Genomic DNA, 22145 nt, shown 5'->3' on the forward strand with positions numbered 1-22145 from the left:
GGTTGAAGACAGACTTTAGTCTTTCTGATCAAAAGTATTCCCCAAATACCACAAATTAATGCAGAAACCCATATTGACACGTTTTTGGTAAAAGCTCAAATATCAAGGATAAAATGTGACTCCAGAAGCGTCCTGCTAGAACACAAAAGAGAAACTAAACGGGCTAAGCAAACACAGAATAAAATTCATGCTAGCCTAAAACTTCTCTGCAATAATGAACACTACAAAAAATGATTTCCAAGTTTATTTGGAAAAATAAATGGATGTGAGTAATTAAGGAAAGTTTGAACAAAGAAAGAAAATTAAATCAAAATGGATTTAAACCTCTAGATATTAAAATGTAACTTATAATAATTAAAATGATGTGAAACCAATAAAAAGAAAGGAGAGTTCAGTGGAAGAGAATAGAAAATCCAAACACAGAATTATACATAAAATTTCTTATCAGTGTGTCATGATATGCATATCATAAAATATCAAATATATGATATATTTATATATGTATTATATATATTATATTATGTATTATAATTATGTTTTATAATTACAAATATATATTTATTACAAACATTTTTATAATTTTATAATTATAACTATATAATGATTATAATATATAATATTATGTATTATAATTACATATTTATAGATATGCATACATAAATATATGCATATATTTTATAATACATTATATATTACATAGCATATAATGTATATTATAATCATATATTTATATATTCACATACATATATACACGTGTATTATAAATATAGAATATATATTAAATATAATTATATAATATATGTTATTTATATATTATATATTAATTATATATATTATATACATATCTTTTTACATATTTATATGTATATAAAACTTTGTATGTGATAAAGAGGGCCTTAGGGATAGGTTGTTCACTACAACAACTAGTAAATTATTTAGAAAATAATAGTATCATACAGCAAAATATTTTTCAATGAATTAAAAGATTAAATTTTAAAATGGCAATATAAAAAGAACTAGAAGAAATATAAGTGAAGAGTTATCTGTTCCTTGTGCAAGGAAGAACTTTCTAAGAATAAAAGAAAAGGAAGAAACCAAAAGAAAAAGATTGACATATTTTCCTGTAAAAATTTTCAAAATTAAAAAAAAATTTAAACATCAGGAGACCATATTTAACCAAAAAAAATCATAAAAAGTGATAAAAGGCAAACTACCAACTTGGACAGAATATTTGTTCCACATATATTCCAAAGGATTCTTACCACTAACATTAAAAGATATAGTACAAATCAGTAAGAAAAAGGTGGACACGACATTGGAAATATGGGTGACTGATGATCACTTCATAAATAATAATCAAGGACACAGAAATTGTAATCAAATTAGAGCAAATTAAAACAATGAGATGTTTTTCTCCTCTATGTTATCTACTATGATTAAATATTTGCCACTTTAAAACATCAGGAGACCATATTTAACAGCCACGCTAAGGCCACTTAAAGTTAGTTAAAGCAAGTGCTTGGGCAAGGCCTGGAGCCCACTGCTCAGGGCAGATGTGGAGCTATGCTGGTGGCAAAGAGGCTTTGAGACTGTGTTCAGATTTATGCAATTCAGCAGACATTTTTAAGCAGCTGATGTTATAGATGGCCACCCAAGTTAAAAAAAAGATCATTCAGAGGCTTCTGCCTGGAAAGATGAAGGCTAAGAAGACATGGTTGATGTCTTTAAGACTTTAAGTAGCAAGCACTGAGTAGCATGTTCACTGACTTCCAGAACTGGGGAGGGGAAGAGGAGGAGAAGCCCCTAAACAAATTAGGAGGCCCTATTTTACATGGTGAGTTATAAACACTGTGGTCGTTACCCATTACAGGTGATTAAAAACTTACACAATACAAGTGCAAATTTTATGTTTGTATCAAATACAAAACCAAAAATATGATAATAGCAAAAACAATACAAATTAAGGTGCTGGTGAACAGGCTTTTATAAATTCAAATGCATATGTGGGTTACAGATTGAATATGTATTAATCAGTTACAAATGGACCCTGGAATGGTTAAAAGCATCACATTCTTTTTAATTTAGAATTATTCCTTTTATTTTAGAATTATTGAGGATGACCAAGAATTAGCACCATGGTTTGCAAACGTTCTTCTGTTTGAGTTTCTAACTCTGGAATCCAGGACTCTGGTCTCCTGCCTGGAGGAGCTTCATCTCCCTCCCATCACACTAATGATCTTTAGTGACAATATTTGGAGAATGACATTTTGGATTCTCATATTGGTGACAATCCTAAAGATTGGAAATCTTCCATTGTACAATTAAACAGAAATCATAAACCAGTAAGGAAGTAAAATCATGGGAAAAGAAAGTTGGAAATTTAAGGTCCCAACTCGTTATTTCATCTGTGAAAAACTGTCATTCATCTGCTTGTATACTGCTCTGGGTCCACACTACTTACATTTTCCCATTTGGTCAATTGAAAAGGCAATTTTAGACAGTGCCCACTTCATTATCAACCCAAGATGAGTGCTTCATGGGGGTGACCATGCTTACAGGGTTAGGGTCTCATTGGTCATTATTCCCTGTACTCCTGGTAAGAAGTGGTTTCTGGCCTATTTTGTGTGTTTACTCAGAGCACAGCATCTGAACATGTGTCTTTCTCTGACTCTTCCTCTCTGTTCTGCTCAGGACTACTGGCTATCTCTCCTATACAAACGCCTGATCGGCCCCAAAGTCTTGGCGGTGCACGTGGCTGGGCTCCAGCGGAAGCCACGGCCAGGCCGAGTCATCCGGGACAAACTAAGGATTTACGCTCACTGCACAAACCACCACAAGTAAGTCTTCAGAGAGACAGCACAGAAAGCCACCCCAAGGGGCTGCAGGCTTCCGGCCCCTCTTAGAATTCCATACCATTTGGGACCCCTTCAAGACTTGTTGAAAACTGCTTCTGGAATCACTGTACCTGCTCTTTGCAGGTTTCAAATGATCTCTGATAAATAGCTTGTTCTCCAAGTAAACTCCTTTTCTCACACTCACAGTATTTGTTCATAAAAGATTCATAAAAATACATGCCATTTGTTCATTTGCTTCTTCATTCAACAAATTTTTATTGAGCATTTTCTCTGTGCCAGTTGACATAATGCCCACGAGGTTTTCTGTGTGCCTATGCCTGAACCAAGGCTAGAGATATTAAATCTGTCCCTACGCTCCGCCAGCAGAGCTTGAGGAAATAAGTCTGCATTTCTGAGACGCATGCTGGAGAGATGTGCCACAAGAAACCTAGCCCAAGACCAGTGCCTCCCACGCGGGGAGTGCCCAAAGGTAGTCGTGCCAGCTTAGAGCCATTTTCAGTATTTCAAAAAACCTTTCAGCTGTTTTAAAGGTTAAGAGGTTAAGTGAAATCTAGGCTTCTTTTTTTGGGAGGCTGGACTTAGAATAATCCGCATGGTGATGTATGGTTATTCTTCTCTTTTTGATCTGAAGCACTGGTTGTCATTAGAATTGTCATTAAACAAGTAGGAAAAATAATCATCAGTAAATAAAGTTTGGCAGATAAAATATTTTAAAACATGAGGATCATAAAGTAAAAACTTAAAACTGAGTATAAAGCAAAACTCTTCTGACCAAATATGGCTTTCTTACATCACTTCCTGTTTAAGGAGCAGAGTAGGCAGCCCTGGAAAAGAGAACTCTTTCTCTAAATGTGGAGAAACCCTGGGGGGAGGAGGTGAGGAGAAGGAAGCAAGTGCCTCCAGCCAGGCCTTCATTCCAGTGGCCTATCAGGGGCTGATCCTGGGCAGCAAAGAGCACAAAGAGCTCCGGTGGTCAGGTTACAGCAGACGCCCATTCCCCTTCCTTGATGAGAGAGGAGCCAAGCCAATTAATTTATCATGATAAGATTTTTCAAAGAATCACTCTGAGCATAGGGGGGCCAGGACCCAGTTGTCTTGTCTGTAGATACAAGTGCCTATTGTGGATGAGAGGAGGCTGGTTTGGGCAGAAGCCAGAGGCTTTCAACATCCCTTTTGCTCAACAGGAAGCTCAATCCAATACCTGACAGAGAGTGACTGCTTTATGGCCTTGGCTGGAGTTATCTGATCACCACACAAGGAAACGTTGTATTCCTTGTCTCCGCCCTGTCCTTGAGGTAACCACCCAAAAGGTGGACCCCCAACTTCAAGAGAGAAAAATTACTCTTGGCACCTTGTGTCTATGTCGGGAAGAACATCAGTTTGTGACCTTTGTACTATGGGTCTGAGGACCCAGGGAAAAAATGTCAGTCGCCATGGGCTTAGCAGGATTTGGGTGTCCTCACAGTGGGCTCCTCATATAGTCTCGCCACAGTGTTCATCCTGACATTCTTTGACATTCTTGTGGGAAGTTATCACTAATATTCTGAGTATACCATGAACTCAAAGCCAGTGTCTCATTCATTTTTGTATTCTTGATGGCTAGTATAGTGACTGGCATGAAGAAGGTCTCAGTGAATTTTTGATGAGTGAGTGAATGAATGGATGCAGAGATAGGGCATCAAGACATCACTGGTGATTTACAGTTCTAGTCCTCTTCCCCTCACATATCGCCACAGCAGCCAGAAGGAAGGGGTGGGGCTGAGTGATTAAGAACTCTAGCATTCACTAGCATGAGACCTTAAACAAGTAAAGTAAAATAATCTGCATTCAACATTCTCTGTACATCACCAGCTCTCCTCTGCTTTCTTTGAGAAGTCACTCCAGAACCTCTCTAGGGAAATGGTGCCACTGTGCTTCTATCAGTACCATCCCTCCTTCTCCCATTAAAAAAAAGAAAGAGACTTTACTAATTCATTCCACACATGACTTTAATGATAATAATTAGAGTGAAGGTGTTTTTGTTCCTATTAGCAAAGACAGCCCACAATGGATGCACTGAGCTGGCTCCTCCCTGTCAGTGCATGTCAGGTGCCCCAGATGGGTAGGTACAAGGATAGGAGAAGTGTCTCTGCTCCTCCTCTCAGGGAAGCCATGAGCCCAATCTGTGCCCCCTCATCCTCCCCAACAGTCATGAGGAAGCACTACTGTAACTTAGTGTTTATTTGTGGCCAATGAGGCCAAGGTCACAGAAATGTCCCAGAGTGGGCATGTTGGGTTCATGCTATTCTGACCAATACTCTGAAAACATATATCTTTGGTCAAAACAGGGATTGGGTGAGAAAGTATAAACTTACAGTAGAATAACCCAAAGAAAATGTCTATTAAAACAACTCCTACACTCCAGTGTACTGCACACTTGCTGTGTGACAAGCATCTTGCCCAATATTTGCATTTATGTTATCATATTGAATTCCGAAGGTTCTATGGTATCACCCTATATACAAATAACTACATTAATAATGCAAAGAATTTTACATTTGGAAAGAACTCTTAGACATCTTTTGGCCCAGTGTCCTATACAACACAGAAATTCCTTTTACCATCCCTGACAGTCGTGCAACCTCTACTGGAATACCTCACTGTCTCTTGTGGCAGTCTCTTGCATTATGGGTTGTTTCTAACCTAGTAGAGTGTTGTTGTATTTTATAAATGATTTAGGAAACGAAGTTAGATCCTCATACCAAAACCAGCAGGTGCTTTTCCGCTTTCTGTTCTAGAGTTAACAAATTAAGACGCTAGCAGCATGGCAGTTCTTACCCTGGATCTTCTTGTTCAGAGAACAAAGAAGTTTTGACTGGGAAATCTTCTTTTTATAAACTGTTATGCTGAGACAATATATGTTTCTGGGGAGGAGCTGAGGTCCTCAGCCAAGTTCAAAACCATTTGGACCCTGGTGGATATTGAAGCAAAATTGGGCCTTTTGGGGTTCAAGTTCGTTTATTATTGGCAAAACACAACTTCCTGTTTTTCAGAAGAGGTTTTTTTTAAAGACTCATAAAAAAGGTTCCTGAGGCTTCTTGGACATCAAATGACTCTTACAAAACAATATTTTGATGAGTTAAGTGTAAATGAATCAGAAACATGTGGATTAAATTTCCCTTAAAATACACAGGGGCTTTGAAATTAAGAGAAAAAATGTTTGGCAAAACATGGTCTGACTTTTACCGAACCCAAAAACTTTGAATTAGATTTGGAGACAATGGACCAACCCAGTTTTCAAGCACATTGGCTTTCACTGGGAATAACCAAGGATTCTAAAACATCATCCTCCCTTTCCTTTCCTAGTCTCTCAGCTTCACTGGAGACATTTCTAGAACAGTGACTATGTTTTATCTGGAAGTCAAGATATACCTCCCTATACCCTCCACCTCTTACACCCAGGATATTTCAGCTCCAGCCTCCTTTCCCTGACTCACTTCCTCCTCTTCCCGTGGCAACACAGAGAGGAAAGATGTCAGGCAGCAAAAGAACAGCCAGAAAGATGAACTCCAGATTCACGGATTCTCTGCTGGCGAAAAAGTCTCACCATGAGTGAGACATGGAGCAAGATAGATGTTCTACCAGAGGAAAGGGGCATTCACTGAAAGAGCCAAAAGCCACCTGGACTTGATGACATCAAAAGGTCAGCAATTGCTTGCAGGCCATGCCTTCAGACCCTGTTTTCAGATACTCCTCCAAGATTATTTTTCTATGGGCAGAGAAAATACATTCTTCAGGAATCTGGATTCTCAGAGTACTTTCAGGTTGGTGCTGCACTCCCCAGCCAAGAATGTGGCTTCGTAGCCAAGAGGCCTCTGTATAATGTCCTTGCCCATCAGCCAAGCAGGGAAAGGAATGGCTGAGGCAGTCTTCAATGCCAGTTCCTACCTGGGCAGGTGCCAGGAGTTTTGTGAGAGTCTCTGCATGCCGGTCTCTGGGCTGGCTTTCGGTACTGGTCTGTCTCCCCCCACGGGAACTATGTAAATGGAAATCAGACCATTACCAAGCGGCTTGAAAAGACACTTTCCCTGCAGCAATGCTGTGATTTCAGGTCTCCCCCCAACCCACCACTTCTCCACATCCCACCCTTCTCTGCGGTCTCTGAGGGCTCATTCTGCCCCAGCTTTGCAGAGGAGAAACTCATAAATGCAAGCATGCGGCTATCTCCTCCTCCACTGCTGGCCTTTGAGAAGGTTGTTTGATGGTGGTTAGCTAAAGGGCTTACTGCAGCCTGGTAAAACTAGTATCCATCCACGCCCACTTTTGCTCACACTCTGAGCCCAGAGTACCTGTAGATAATGGGGTCTTCTTCAATGTTGCACACAGCTAAGCTAAGCTTAAAGCCCACCGATGGAGTATAGTCAATGATAGTAAACGCTGACACAGGCTAGCTGCATCTTTGTTCAGGTCTCTGGTGATACAATTCTGACCAAATAAATGGGCATTCTCTTCTGGCCTAACTTATTCGGCTCCAAAAGCTAGTTCACATGCTGCAGGGTATTGAGAAGAAGGACTGGAGGAGGAGGGACCAGATAGAAGAGTCATTTAATAATTTTTCAGAATATAAATGCAGGCATCTGAAGAACTTTGAACACAATAATGTGCCCTCCTACAGATGCAAGAAAAATCATCTGACACAACCAGCAGATATACTTTGGGAATTCTTCTCATAACCTTAATGGATTGCTCTAGGCAAGTGGTTCCCAAACCCATCTCTTCTGCCAGATATCCCAGGAAGATGTGTTTAAAAATACAGATTGCCAGGGCCCAATTCCAAATGGATTGAATCAAAATCTCCAAGGGATGAGCCCTGGAAATGGTATTATTTTAAAAAATGAACAAACAACCCAAGTTATCATATTGACCTGCCCTTATTCACTCAACTCTTAATTAGCACCTTTAGAGGCAGAGATGAGTGACCCAGAGGCTGAGGGGTGCTGTGTCTGCAAGGAATGTTGCTTTCCTCTGGGCAAAGTTGACTTGGAGTTTCTCTGAACTCCTCCTTTGAAGGCAGGACCGGGTCATTTTTTGTTTCCTCTCATTAACCCATCCAGATGGGGCCCTATGGGACCCCTTAGAAACAAAGTCTTTTTTCCTATGAGAGAGAAGGCAATCATTATAGTTTTGTTGATACATGCCGAAAGGCTCTTGCATGTAGGCATATAGTTCTTCCAGGCTTCTGAACATTCTGTGCTGGTTTAAAAGGATTCCAAAAATAGTCTTAGTAATATTCCAAAAATAGTTTTAATAATCTGTAGTAGGTAAAACAAAGCAGAAATCAAAAAGATTGATAAATTTGACCATGTAAAAGTTTTTGACTTTTATTACATCAGAATACAGCATAAATAAACTGAATTGGTCAAAGGAAACTGGGGGAAATTGTGCAACATACATGCAGACAAAGGATCACTATCTTCAATAAATAAATAGTTTTTATAAATCAGTAGAAAAATGGGTAAAGACATGAACAATCAGTTTACAAAAGAAGAAATGAAATGGCAAACAAGCAAATGAAAAAATGCACCTCAATATGAATTTTTTCAAAATACAAATTAATACAACATTGAAATGCCATTAGCACCTCTCAGGTTAAGAAAGATATTTTAAAAGGTTAATGTCCAGTGTTCTTAAGGGTATGAGGAAACAGGTGCTGTTATACATAGCTGATCAGAGCAAATTAGTACAAGCTTTCTAGAGAGTTAATATCAATATTATCAAAATGTGTGTATCAGTCAAGATAGAAGAGGTTATGCTGTGATAACAAAGAAGCTCCAGATCTCCATGGCTTTCAATAAGAAAATGTATTTCTTGTTGACACTCCACATCTGTTATGGCTCTGCGGTAGCTGTACTCAACATCCTCTTCATTCCAGGATGCAGATCACTAGAGCACCCTCTTCTGGCAGAGGGAGAAGAGAGGTGACAAAACCTGAGCTGCCTCTTAAAGCTTCTGCCCAGAGGTTTTAACATGCCCACCCACAATTCATTGGCAAAAGCCAATCGTGCGATCACAGAAGGTTTCAACAGAGCCAGGACGTAAAGTCTTCCCACAGCCAGGGGCAGCACTGGGAATGAACTGGAAGATTTGGTGAGGAATCATGCCATGTGCATGTGTTCCCTTTGACCTGATGTTTCCAACTTCCGGGACTTTATTCATCAGAAATAATCGTGATGTACAAAAAGTTTAGGTACAATGTGAAGTCCATCGCATAATTTATACTGGCAAAAAAAACTGAAAACAACCTAAGTTCCCAAAAGAAAGGGGTTAGTTAAATAAATTATGTTACATTTCTGATTGAAGAATTTAGCATTCTTCTACAAGTAGAAGAATATATAATAACATGGGAACATGTCTAAGATGTTCATGAACTGAAAAAACTGTGTGAACAGTGTGTAAGTATCTAAAAACTGAGTAATATATATGTACATGTCAAAATACTTGATAAATATTTGTCAAATTAATAAAATAAAAAATACTGGAAGGATGTCTACCAAAATATTATCATATCTGAAGATAGTAGGATTATGGGAATTTTATTTTTCTTCTTTGTGTTTCTCTATATTTTTCCTTTTTTTCCTGCAATCAGCATGTTTTACTTCCATACTCAGGAAAAAGATATTTTGTTTTCTAAAAATCATTTCAATACATTTAAACAAAAACAAAAGGAGTGTGGTGGGAAGTGGGTATCCTCTTTGCAGGAAACCACAAAAACAGGGTCTTCCTGCCATTGAAGGTCTAGAGTGGCCAAGAACCATAAAGTAAGTGCCCTTTCCTGAGGTAATCCTGTTTCATGCAGTCTATAAATTACGCAGAAGCAGCTAACTGACCACTTTGTTTCCATCTTTCCCTTCTCTCTCGGTCTGATCTCAGCCACAACTATGTTCGAGGGTCCATTACACTTTTTATCATCAACCTGCACCGATCAAGAAAGAAAATTAAACTGGCTGGAACTCTCAGGGACAAGCTCGTGCACCAGTATCTGCTGCAGCCCTATGGACAGGAGGGCCTGAAGTCCAAGTAAGTGCCGACCTGGAAACAGCTCAGGAGCAAGTGCAGCAGGAGCCGGGCAGGGAGGGAGCTGGAGTTGCCCCATCCTGAAGGCACCAAGGTTACTGCTGATTCACTCGGGGCCTCAGTGGGATGGAGTCAGGGCCTGCTCCCTGTCTCTAGGCTTAGATTCCTCAACTGTAAAGTCAAATGGTGGACAAAATATTTCTCAACAAGAGCACTCTTGGTATCTGGGCAAGACAATTCTTCATTATGCAGGTTGATCACATTTCAGGCTATTTAGCACCCTTGATCCCGGCCCACTGAGTGCCAATAGCACCCCCCTAGTCACGTGACAACCAAAAACACTGGTAGTTGAGAACCATGTCCCTTCCAGCTGTAATTCTATAATTCTATAACTCTCTGTCATCATTCACAAACCTCGTGGGGCTTAGAGGAAGGAACACTGGATAAAGTGTCAAAAGTTCAGAGATCAAGAGTCAGTTCTGCCCCTAGCTTTATAACTTTGGGCACATCGCCTCTCTGGATCTCACTTTCCATACTTGAATATTAGGAGAGAAATTATATTCTGGGGGCTCTGTAGTCCCTTCAAACTCTATAAATATATGATTCTGTGATACTCTCCACCTCCCTCAGTCTCTACTAGAGACTATTGACAACACTGGCCTCTACCAACAGCAAGCAGCTCTAGGCCATGGTGTGAAGGGCCTAGTCAAGGGCAAGTCCACTCCAGCTCCTGAGCAAGGCCTCCCAGGATATGGTACGGACTGGGAACATTCCCATTCCATCTTTAATGTTTACCAAGTTTACCAAAGCCATAAACTTGGAGCAGGTGGCTTGCACTCCCACAGCTGCCCACAACTATTTGCGCTATAATTGTTCACTGTTTCACTGCAACCTTGGTGGCTTGCATTTGGCTTCCAACTGTATGTACAATGGGAGCAAAACACAATCTGGGAAGTCACTTATTGCATCTCTTTAGCCCACCCACATCTGTATCTTTAGTCTTGGTTCACATACTAGCTCTTCTTTTCTGGCTACATGTACATTGCTTCTACTTTTCTTTCCTCTCAGTTTTACCTATATCGGCAGAACTCTCTGGAGTATTTTATCCCCTCTCTCTCCACCTCCCAGTAGTTCATGACTGGTGTGCTGAATTCCTGGTTTTCATCTTAGGCAGGAGACTAGGTTTTGGCTCACTAAATAATCATATGACCCAGGCAAATCCTTTAATCCTAATCCCTAGGCCTCAGTTTCTTCAACTGCAAAATTCGAGAGTTGCTATATCTTTGGTAATTTATAGCTCTTCCACCTCTAAAATTATCACGCTGGGTCTGATTTTCTGAGGAACATGAATATGTTTAGGTCTCCCATTGTCATTCTGTAACGACCTGCAAAATCATTTCTAGCAAAGGGGCTGACTCCTCAGCAGTGATTGTAACAGCTCAGGGGCCTCTGGAGCCAAAAAGATAAGGATCTGAGCCTGCCCAGTGTCAGGAAGACCACATGTAGTGCGTAGAAGAAACTGGCTAAATGCCTTAGTCTAACAGGCCGAGGGGTCAGTCTCTGCTCTGCCACTGCTGGCTCTGTGTCCTTAGGCAAGTTGCATAATCTCTATGAGCCTCAGTTTCCTCGTCTGTAAAACCTCTCATGTGGAGAGAAGTAAATGAAGTAACCTGTATAAAGTTGCTGACACATAATACTCACTGCCTTCCTTTTTCTCAACTCAGAACTCTAGCCAGTTGGGGAAGAAGAGGAGAACGATGGCTCCTCTAAGACTTTTCTTCAAAAGCAGAGTCTTCTCATATTTTTAAGATAATGTGTTGATAAGACATTTGTTAAGATTATGGTAAAAAGACATAGGAATTGCATAAATGCAAAACCATGAAACATGAGGAGATGGTAGTCACAGGGTGGTAGCATTTTATGAGCCTGTTTCCCCACCAACCAAAGGCAAAAGCCTCAACCCTATTTACCCATCTTTACGCCCCTTCCTCCAGGATTACTCCCCTGACCACACCTTGGCCTCTGTCCTTAAGAGTGACTGAAGTGACTCTCACTGGCCACCAATATGTTGTATGTTCCACTTATGCTGTCTTGTACCTCGCCTTGTCACCATATTGGTGAGGAGTTGTGTTATGGCTTTGCTGAGAATGTTGGAGAGAGACAAGGAAAAAGAATTTCATTCCACAGGGGTCCTGAAGAGGGATTTGGTAACATCCGCTGAGATCAAATAACAATGTCATGCGATTGGAAGAAGAGGGTGCTGGAATCAGAAGGCCTGGATATGGGGCCAGCCCCGTGGCCGAGTGGTTAAGTTCACATGCTCCACTTCGGTGGCCCAGGGTTTTGCTGGCTCGGATCCTGGGCGCGGACGTGGCACTACTCATCAGGCCACGCTGAGGCGGCAGCCCACATGCCTCGTCTAGAAGGACCCACAACTAAAATATATAACTGTGTATTGGGAGGGTTTGGGGAGAAAAAGCAGAAAAAGAAAAAGAAGATTGGCAACAGTTGTTAGCTCAGGTGCCAGTCTTTAAAAGAAGAAAAGGAAGGTCTGGAAAGGAATCCAGTTGCTTCCATTTTATCTGTGTGACAAACCTCAGCTCCCTTACCTGTCAGGTTGGGTTATTGTGAGAAGCAAATTAGAGCATATGAGTAAAGTGAGGCCTTCTACAAATGTAAGTGTCATATTCCTGTGCATACACATACATACTTACATAAGTATAAATACAGGCACACACATGTGATTTTGTATATATTGTATTAAAGAGGGTTTTGGACTGCAAGTCAACAGAGCTGGATTCCAGCCCTAATCCTGCTACTACTTCACTGTGGAACTTTGGGCCCTTCACTTACTTCTCTGAGCCTGTTCCTCTCCTATAAACTACTGCTAACTTAACACCTCCCCCATCCTAGACCTCGGTGGCTCTGAGCCTATGCTGTGCCATCTTGGGCTATAAGCTGCTGGGCAGAGACTGTCATATACACATTCAGTGCCACATCCAGCACTCTGCTCAGTGACTACTAATAAGAGCAAGAGCCCTCAGGGTTCTGGGGTGGGCGTCTCTCAGGAAGGGTGTGGTTTCGGTGCAGGGGACTCTATGGGAAAGGATGAAAGGAAATGCTAGGAAGTGATTTCAGCCTTTGGTGTCTCCTTCTTCCTTTTATAAGCCTCTGGGGCCAGATTCTGTGTTCTGTGTCTGCTAATTCCTTGCTGCAGCCTGAAGCCATATAAGCTCAGCAGAGGATGAAAAGCTCTGGGAGCAGGGGAACCTGTGATTGCTTCTGTCTGGAGGAACCAGGAAGAGGATATAGAGCAAATCAGTGCACCATTCAAGCCACCAGTTGGGCATCTGGGCCTGGAGTTTCAGGATTAGGGAGATGCCAGCAAACTTTTTTGACTGGCAGAGAACATGGGGTAATTCTCATCTCTTAGAATTGTCCTCAGGGCTGGAAATATTTGAATCTCTGAAAGAGTCTCTCCATGTGAACTCAGGGTTCAGGTATATCAGGTATTGCACAGGAAGTTCTCTTGGTTCCACTAATCAGGCATTGTCCAGGCATCCAGGTCCACATGAAGGTTCCTGTTGCTCATCTCAGTGAGTGAACCAATCATAAGACTCACCACTCAAGTCTCAGCTCTTGATACAATAACACAGTTCTCAGTCTAAGAACTAGACAAAAGGTGGGCGCCCTAGACCCTATAGGATAGGAGAAGGGAAACTTCTAGAGAACTGCAGTGTGTACAGTAGAAGGGCATTCTGTGTCTGGAATACCTGTTCTTCAAGGATGGCTGAAGGAAATTGGGAGATTTAATTCATAGAAGAAAATTAAAGAGAGTCACAAGGACTTTCTTCAGATAGTCAAAGGACTGCTAAGTGAAAGAAAACAGACTTGACCCAGAATCCTGTAAAATGACAGAAAATCAGGGAGTGCAATTTAGAAGAGAAACATTTCACCACAAAACAAGCTCATTTCCCAAAGACGTGCCTGATCTGATGGAGCACAGAATAGGCTTTCTCAGGAGGTAGCTATTAATCAGAGTGAGCACCATGGCCGTCTGCAAGGTGCTGTAAGATTCCTCACTCAGTGGGAGGTTGAGGTGAAAGACTACTGCTCCCCATCAGACTCTAAAATTCCATTATTGTCTTCCATTCCCAGCCCCCCAACACACACACACTTCACTTTTGGAGACTGTTGTCTGTATGGTCACCAGCAAAATAGCTTCTTCAAGCCATTAAAAGGCCACACAAGGAGACTGTGCTACAAGAGGGAGTGGTGGGATTATTGGGCTATTTTTTTCTCCAAAAAATCTCCAACTGCAGGTGCCTCCTCTGTCATGCTCCCTGGTTTCTCACCTTTCTGGGAGGAAGACTAAGCCTTCACACCCAAGACAATAACAGTTCTCCTTTTGGATAGGTCACAGGAAAAGAGCACTACCATGCTCAAAGGAAGAATCTGCCCAATGCCTCATGTGATCACAAATCAGGAAACACTGTCCTCTCGGAAATCAATTCCACCCAAGATTCAGTGTCTTTCAATAAACAGAGAAGCAACATGAAGTTGAGCCAAACAAGTCAACTCAAAAACAGGAGGACTCACTTTTTGGTGGAAAAGTTAAACCAAGAGCAGGTGTTTGGTCAGATCCCAGCGTCTCCCTTATGTGTCTTGTTAAATTCCATTTGGAGGGAAAACTGCCAAAAGTTAGAAGAGAAGGAGACAACTTTCATTGGCTGTTCTATTCTGACACACGACCTGAGGGAATCAGCAGATGCTGAGAATCCCGAGGTGGAATGACATTTTGAGGTGATGTGGTTCATTCTCCTGCCCTCAGACAGTTTGTGGCTAGGACATCTGGACTAGAAACTGTTCTACGTTTGAAGACCTCTGGGGAAGGAGTGCCCACAATTTCAATCCTGTGTGAACACTTACTTTTATAAGAATGCTGGGGCCTGCTGTACCTGTGGCTAGGACTTTACAAATAGTAAAAAGCTTTAATAGCCATTATCTCATTTAACCTTCAGAACAGCACCATGAAGCAAGTAGAACAATTCTTGCTCGCCTCCCTCCCATTTTAGAGTTGGAGAAACTGAGTCTTATAGCATTAAGTGGCTTATCCAAGAGTCACACAACTATTAAGTGATAGAGCTAGAAAGTACCTAGCATCCAGTTCGCCTGACTCCGAATCCAGTGCACTTTCTCCAAAACTGTGCTACTCTAAGAGTCCGGTACTATAAAATTATAATGACATATTGACAAATATACAGTATGGCGAACTGAACTCTGTCATAATACTGTCTGGGTTCTTTTCATCTTAGGCTCTTCACATAATGAATATATTTGGAGAGTATTACATTACTGAGCAATGTTCTCCCCTTTAGGCTAACTCATCCCAGTACCATTCACTTTTCTTTGCAGTTCCTAATTTCTGATCCTTCTTAAAAGTTCTCTGAGTGGCTTCTAAGATTCTGTTTCCCAGTCACAGAATTTTAGTAAAAGCAAATTTTTATCTCAGCAAAATTGGAGAATTCCCTTCTGTGCTCTTCTCAACAAGGGGATTATTAAATACCCGGAGTGACTGTAAATTGGTTTAAGTTCTCTAACAATCAATGACAACATGTATATGCTGACCTCACACACACAGACACTGCCAGCTCCCCTACACCCAGTGGAGCCCACCCTCAGAGGTGTAGCTCTGAGGGAAAGATGCTGGCAGGCAAGGCTTCCCAGGGAAACTGGAAAGCATGTATCTTTACCCATTCATCAGATTTTATTGAGATCCTACTTTGTGTCAGACATAACTTGCTCCTCTTCAGCAATCTAACTTGCAGTGGCAATTAATCTGACTAAAATTTCCAATGAATTGTGGACCCATAACTATAAGAACTCAGGAATCCCAAGTAGACAAATTAGGAAAAAAGTCTGAATATAAAGTTTAATGTGAATGCTTCAGATCAGCAAGTCTCTTGATCGGCCTAATGCCAGGCCACATCATCACCTGGCCTTCAAGAGCTATTGAATGTGGGATGTTTGTGGGGGAGCGGGGAAGGGATTGTGAGGTCTCTGCCCTCAGAGAGTTCATCTTTATTATAAGAAACAAACAACTAACAGGAAGCAGCCTGTGGGTGGTGCCTTGAGAGAGGTGCAGAGTATTTCTGCTTTGGGGCTAATAGGTTCCATATTGAATGTTTAGATTTCATATCTGTATGAGCCTCTCCTTCAGCTGCCATGATTTTAGTTGAAAGAATCTCAAGGCTCCTATGAACCAAGAATCTTATTGCCTATTCTGTGAAGAAAGGTGAACATCTTTTTTTTTTCCTTTTCTACATACTGCTTATTTTTTCCATCTCTCTGGGATATAGCTTTTGCTTTGATTTTACCCTCATTAAATCCTATATCAAAGAAAAATATGGGCATCTAACTGCATGCCTTTAGAGAGGTGTCATTTGATGTTAGCCAAACAGAATGGTTCTGAAAATACTCAAGTAACTCCCAGGTGCTAAGACTTTAAAAATATCTTCACGTCCCTGTTGGAACTTCATGTCCATATTCAGAGCTTGCCTTGCATGAAGAGTCCTGAGGGCTGAACTGGCCACCATCTGACCCCCACAATCTCTCTCTAATGATAACTGGAAGCACCACATTTATTTTGGGGCATGGACAGATCTGGCAAAAGGAGCTTTGGGAAAAACCTTAACCCTAAGAATTCTATACCCAGACTTGTCGCTCACACACTCAGAAACAAAACCTGAAGATCTGTTTTCTGGGACCAAAGGGCCATTCCTCCTTTTATCTCAGCAGACTCAAGACATCTAAGTGTTTAAGGTCTATACTACTGACATTAGTTGTACCTGGAGTTTTTGAACTCTGGTTGACCAGATGTACTCCCTGCAGGTTTCCATTATCTTCACTTGTCTGGTATCATTTAAATTAGTTTCTTCTAAAATAAACCACTCCATGAAAATTCTGCACTTACTAAAAGATGACTTTATACAGGAAAAATTTGGAAGTACTCTTAGAGATCAAGAAGTTTCTTCTATAAGATCCCTGAAAGAAAGCCTGTCAGCTTCTGTTTGATGAGACTGTTCATCTCATGAGTTGGCCCACTCTAGGACCAGACAGCTCTGATTGTAGGAAAGATCCTCCTTATATGTGGCCAAAGGGCATTTTCTTCCCATTTCTACCCTTGGTTTAGAAAAATTAAGCAGAGTAGATCTATACCTTCTTTATAACAATTTTTCCATATGTCTCCCCTTGGAGTCCGAGTCTCCCAGCTGAATGCTCTCAGCTCCTTCAGCCATTCGTCAAATGGCCTGCTTTCCAGATTGCTCACTATCCTGCTCACCTTGGAGTCCACTGAGTTTAGAACCTTGTCTCATATGGTTAACTGTTCAGCTTTCTTACCTCAGACAAGCTTAGTTGTAGAGGTCTGAAAAGGAGTGGGAAGAGTGAGCATTTTGTTATTACAATTTACCTCACCAACACAGAGCAGTAATATTTTTGTCTTTGTCAACTTCATAATGAAAAATAGTATTATTATTTTAATTTGTATTCTTTGAGTATTAGTGAGGTGAAAATTGTTCATGTCTATTAGTATTGCATTGCTTTCATGAATTTTCTATGTCTTTTGCTTATTTTTCTATTGGACTGTTATCTGTTTTATTAGTGACTTGTAAATTTGTTCTAATATAAGGCAATTTCCCCTTTGCTGCCTATCATATGTGTTGAAATATTTTCTCCAGTATTTTACTTGCTATTTTCTAACTATTTCATTTTTAGGGTGTTATCTTGACATATGGAAGTGTTCTCTTTTTATATAGTTAAATCTATCTATCTTTTGCTTTGTGGTTTCTTCTATTCCACTTATATCTATGTGTATTCATGTTCCTGAAACCAGATAAATATGTTCTACTAGTTCCTTTATTTGTTTCATTTTTTGTATTTCTTTAATGCATTGGAATTTGTTTTGATGTACTAGAAGAGGTAAAGAACATCCGTAGTGCTGTTCAAGCTGAGAGCATGTGAGGAAACTTGTTAACCCATGCAAGGCTTCAGGTGCTGGTTTAAGTTGTCAGAAAAAGAGGGTCCTTTCTTACAAAGCAAGCATTAGGACGGAGACCTCTTTTACCTGGAGGAAAAGGCCCTGCTGGTACAGATGCAACCACATCATCTGCAGCTCTTTTGAAAGGCCACCCAGAGCCCCTCAGGAGGAAAGATAAGCCCCAGAGGCGGGGAGCACTGAGTGGCAAGAAAGGTGCATGGGTTTGGGCGGGATTGGCGGGGTCGGGAAGATGTATGAGCTGGCTGAGTGAGCAGGGAGGTGGTGCTTAACTCTAGCCAGCAACGTTCAAGTTAGTGTTCCAGTTCAGAAAGTCTGAAATAGACACCATAAAAGTAGAAATACAAATATATATGGGTATATTTACTTTTAAAAATACTTATACTTAAGGCTCTGAGTCAGTCTGTAGAAAAAATAAATAGAAGTGAGCCTTACAAATCTGTACTTAATGTAAACTTACTCACTGAAACTTAGAGGAGTTTGTGTTCTTTTAACCCTCGTGCTCATTGAAGGTGTTTTGTGGCTCATAAAGAGGCAGTAGCTATAACCAATATATATAGTGTTAACTAAGGAGATAATTATACACTTATTTGGAAAATATAATGAGGGTACTGACCAATAAATTGAGTTCCTCTTTAGTTCCTCTTGCGTGAAGAGAGCCTGAACCACTCTTTGGCTGTAGGGAGCTCTCTGTTGCACAGCCCAGGACCCAAGAGAAATCTAAATGACTTTATAGAACTCGCCCTTCAAGAAAAGCACAGAGGTTTTCTTTTCAGTGTTTAAAAATGCAGAGTTCGTTATTTATGCAAATGCTTCATCTGATTCAGTTCTTAGTTCATCCTGTAAAGTGCCACACCCACACTTCCCTGGGCCATATTGAGGAGCATGTTCATCTCACCAGAGTACACACGACAGTGAAAAACACTAAATGAAGCAGTTCTGTCGAAATAGCAGAAATGCTCACTTCAGACTATACAACAAAAAACTTGACTTCAAAGGTTCCCATCTTCCTTCTAGGTTAAAAAATGTGGCCTCCTGACATGGTACTCCAAAAGAATAAGAAAAGCTGTTTTTATTCCAAATAAATTCAGAATGTAATGGTAAGAAAGCTCTTTGATCCCCCCTCCCCCCAGCTGCAAACATCCCCACTCTTTCTTCAACCCTGGTGCTCAACCGTGGCTGGACTTTGAATCATCAGGGAACTTTAAAAACCCAGTTGCCCAAGCTGCACCTCATACCAATTAAACCAAAATCTCTGGGCTGGGACCCAGGCACCAGTATTTTTGAAAGCTCCCCAAGTGATTCAAATATGTGGCCAAGGTTGAGAATCACTGTCCCTCTAGAAAATGCTGGAACAAGATCCCAGCTGATTTGCATCTTTGATTTCACCCAGATTCTTTTCTTCACTCAGGCACTAAGCCATTTTGCCAAAGGTGTGAACATGCCATGAGCCCCTGGGAGTTCTCTATGGCTAAGTGGAAGGATGTGTACGGCTCCCAAAGGTTTTATTGTTTGTTTTGTTTTAACTCCCAGATTAGTAATGTACAGATCACTGTGCAGATTAGAGGATTATAAAATGCTTTTATATTTTACAGTGACTTGACATCTTAAACCACAATGTTTAGGAATCCAGGGTTTTCACTATTTTCTGAGAGTTTTTCATTTGTTCTCTGCTCCAGAATACATTTTCTTCCAGGTCATTCCCAGCAGCTGGAATCTCTCTGTATAGCTGTCCATAAAGGCTGTGGTCTCCTCTCCCATCTTCACTCACTAGGGGACCCTCGTTGCAGGCAGAGATCTGATCCATTCTGTTCCAGATGACCCAGATGAAACACTGGAAAATGAGCACTTTAGGGTAAAGCTAACATGTTTCCAAGCAGTTGATTCTAAACTGAGGGGCAGGGAAGCAGAATATGTAGGTAGTTCTGGTGGACTGAGAAGAAATGGCCCTTGTCTTCTCCTTTCTCCACACCCTCCCAAGGCTGTGGTTTGGGTGATGCACAAACGTAAGCCCCCAAGAAACTGAAAAACCCTAATCCAACTTGTCCCTATAGCAGGGCCTGGGTCCTGAATCAGTATTTCTTTGGCTGCCAAGCATCAGGAGCCCTCAACAGGATGTGCTTCCTTCCAAAGAGCTGGAGCACAAACTGTTGACCGACTGCCACACACCAGCAACCACTTGGCGGACTACCTCTTCCCTGCTCACCTTCATAGGAATGACTCAGGGTCACCGTACTCTTTGCACTTTGACATCTGTGGACGCTGGGTCATCTTATTTTTCCCTTTTGAGGGTACACTGGTGCACCTGATATTATAAGAAACATTGTCAAAATCTGATAAAACTGAGATATTTGTCCCTTTGATTTAACATATTTGAATAGGTATCCAGGGAGCCGTGACCTTATAGTAATGGAACTAAATTTGGGCATGGCTTATGGACTCTATCTCATACTCTTACATATGGAAAACCTTTCTGTGCACGTGTGTGTGCACACACACACCTGCCCTCTTACCTGACTCTCTTTGTCTCACCAGCAGATGCCTGGAAAGGGGATGCTTCTGATCCCACACTGCCCCTTCCAGCTCCACACAATTAGGGCTGGTAAACCTAGTCCCTCCCCGCAGAGGATGTTTTAACTCTAAGACAACACAGACCGCAAGAGGGTGAATATAGGAGAGTGGGAGTGTAGGGAAGGGAGAGAGGAATTCTGACCTGGAAATCCTCTGAGCTGAGGGCCATGGAGCAGGAGCTGGAAGGATAAGCCATATGTCTAGGAAATGCTGGAGGGAAGGCGATTCCAAGTAATAAGGATGAGCTTACTAAAAGTTTAGAAATACAAAATTTCAAGGGTCATTTTGTTTGGGGATGTGGCACATTATCTCACATGACTGGAACATACGATGCTTTATGGGGTGAGAGAAAAGACCACAAAAATATATTAGGGCCAGAATGCAGAAGGCCTCAAAATCCAGGCTGATTTTCCTTTTGTCCCTCTCTTAGTGTAATGTGTTAATTATCGTGTGTCTGACCACATATTTGCATGTTTCCGTGTTTTCTATCTTAGCCAGTAAGGACTACGTCTGTTATAACTGAATTTTTACAACACAAAGAACAGTAGAAGTAAGAGTACTGCCCCTCACACACCACTGGTGAATGCTGGTGATCATGGCACCGATTCTTACAATGGGAAGGGAACAGAGTTAACCACATATTAAAGGCTCCATGGTTTTCACAGCTGGTTCCTGTTGTGTGCTGTGGTTTAAGTGTGATATGTCTATGACTTGGAGTTTTGAGATGGTCACAGAGTCAAATGTTCTTCCCAAACTGCCCCCAGATGATTCCCTCACCTGCTGGGAGTTCAGAATATCAGTATAAATCCAGCTTCCTCAGCTGTGCTCTCATCTTGTCTGCAAAGGGTGCTCAGTTACTTTAAACCATTAGAAGCACATGGTGGGATCCTATTATAGCCTGGACCTTTATTACACAGACTTGGATAGAACACAGATCAAATCATGACCCCCAAACCTAACTGCAAACAGGAAAAGCCTATATCCCTAACAACTTGCCTATAATAATCCCCCAGCTCTGCTTGCATAAAGGAGTCCTAGTGTTCTCTCTGTTCAGTGATACAAAGCTAGATGGAAATTCCTCATTGTTTCTATCTGCCTTCATGGAGTAGGACGAAGGGCAAACGATCTTGTCAGCCTCCAATTGTCTCAGTGGGCAGGAACTTCATATAAGATGGGGGCTTTGGGTTATGGGGAACAGGAGGCTTTCATCTCCATTTTTTCTTTCTCTTACAGTCTCCTCACTTTAACAATAGAGAAAGCAATTGGAGTGTCCAACCAGGCACGTGAGAACTCCTAGAGAGGTTGATTGAGTGGAACTCGACAAGTATTAATTTGAACTGTATCACAGGCAAGAAGGCACTGCACCAGGTGCTATTGAAAATTATCTGCAGAGAATACACCTCTCTTCCCGCTGGGACTCTCAGATAAGGCCCTGGTGGAGGGGGCCACAGCCGAAGGGGCCTGGAAGGAAGAGTAGGCTTCTTGACAGCTTGTACCAGATTCCAGGTAGAAAAAAAGTACATGGGAGAAAAGCTTCAGGGCACACTTGGGAAGAAGTAATCCTCCCCATGACCCCTGAGGAGTAGGAGCGCCTCTGAGAGGGTCCTGAG

The 22145-nt window shown here is 41.4% G+C and overlaps 1 protein-coding gene across 2 annotated transcripts in view; it reads left to right on the forward strand.

The window, feature by feature from the left end:
- Nucleotides 1-22145, forward strand: part of HPSE2 (heparanase 2 (inactive)) — a 607678-nt gene that overhangs the window by 575586 nt on the left and 9947 nt on the right. For both annotated transcript variants that reach the window (XR_011522679.1, XM_070559517.1), the window contains 2 exons: nucleotides 2692-2837; nucleotides 9765-9911. Coding sequence is in view for 1 of the 2 variants with exons in the window: in XM_070559517.1 (XP_070415618.1) it covers nucleotides 2692-2837; nucleotides 9765-9911 (293 nt within the window). In the remaining variant the exon portion in view is untranslated. The remainder of the gene's footprint in view (nucleotides 1-2691; nucleotides 2838-9764; nucleotides 9912-22145) is intronic.

This window comes from Equus przewalskii, chromosome 1 (genome assembly GCF_037783145.1).
Source record: "Equus przewalskii isolate Varuska chromosome 1, EquPr2, whole genome shotgun sequence".
Classification (NCBI taxonomy): domain Eukaryota; kingdom Metazoa; phylum Chordata; class Mammalia; order Perissodactyla; family Equidae; genus Equus; species Equus przewalskii.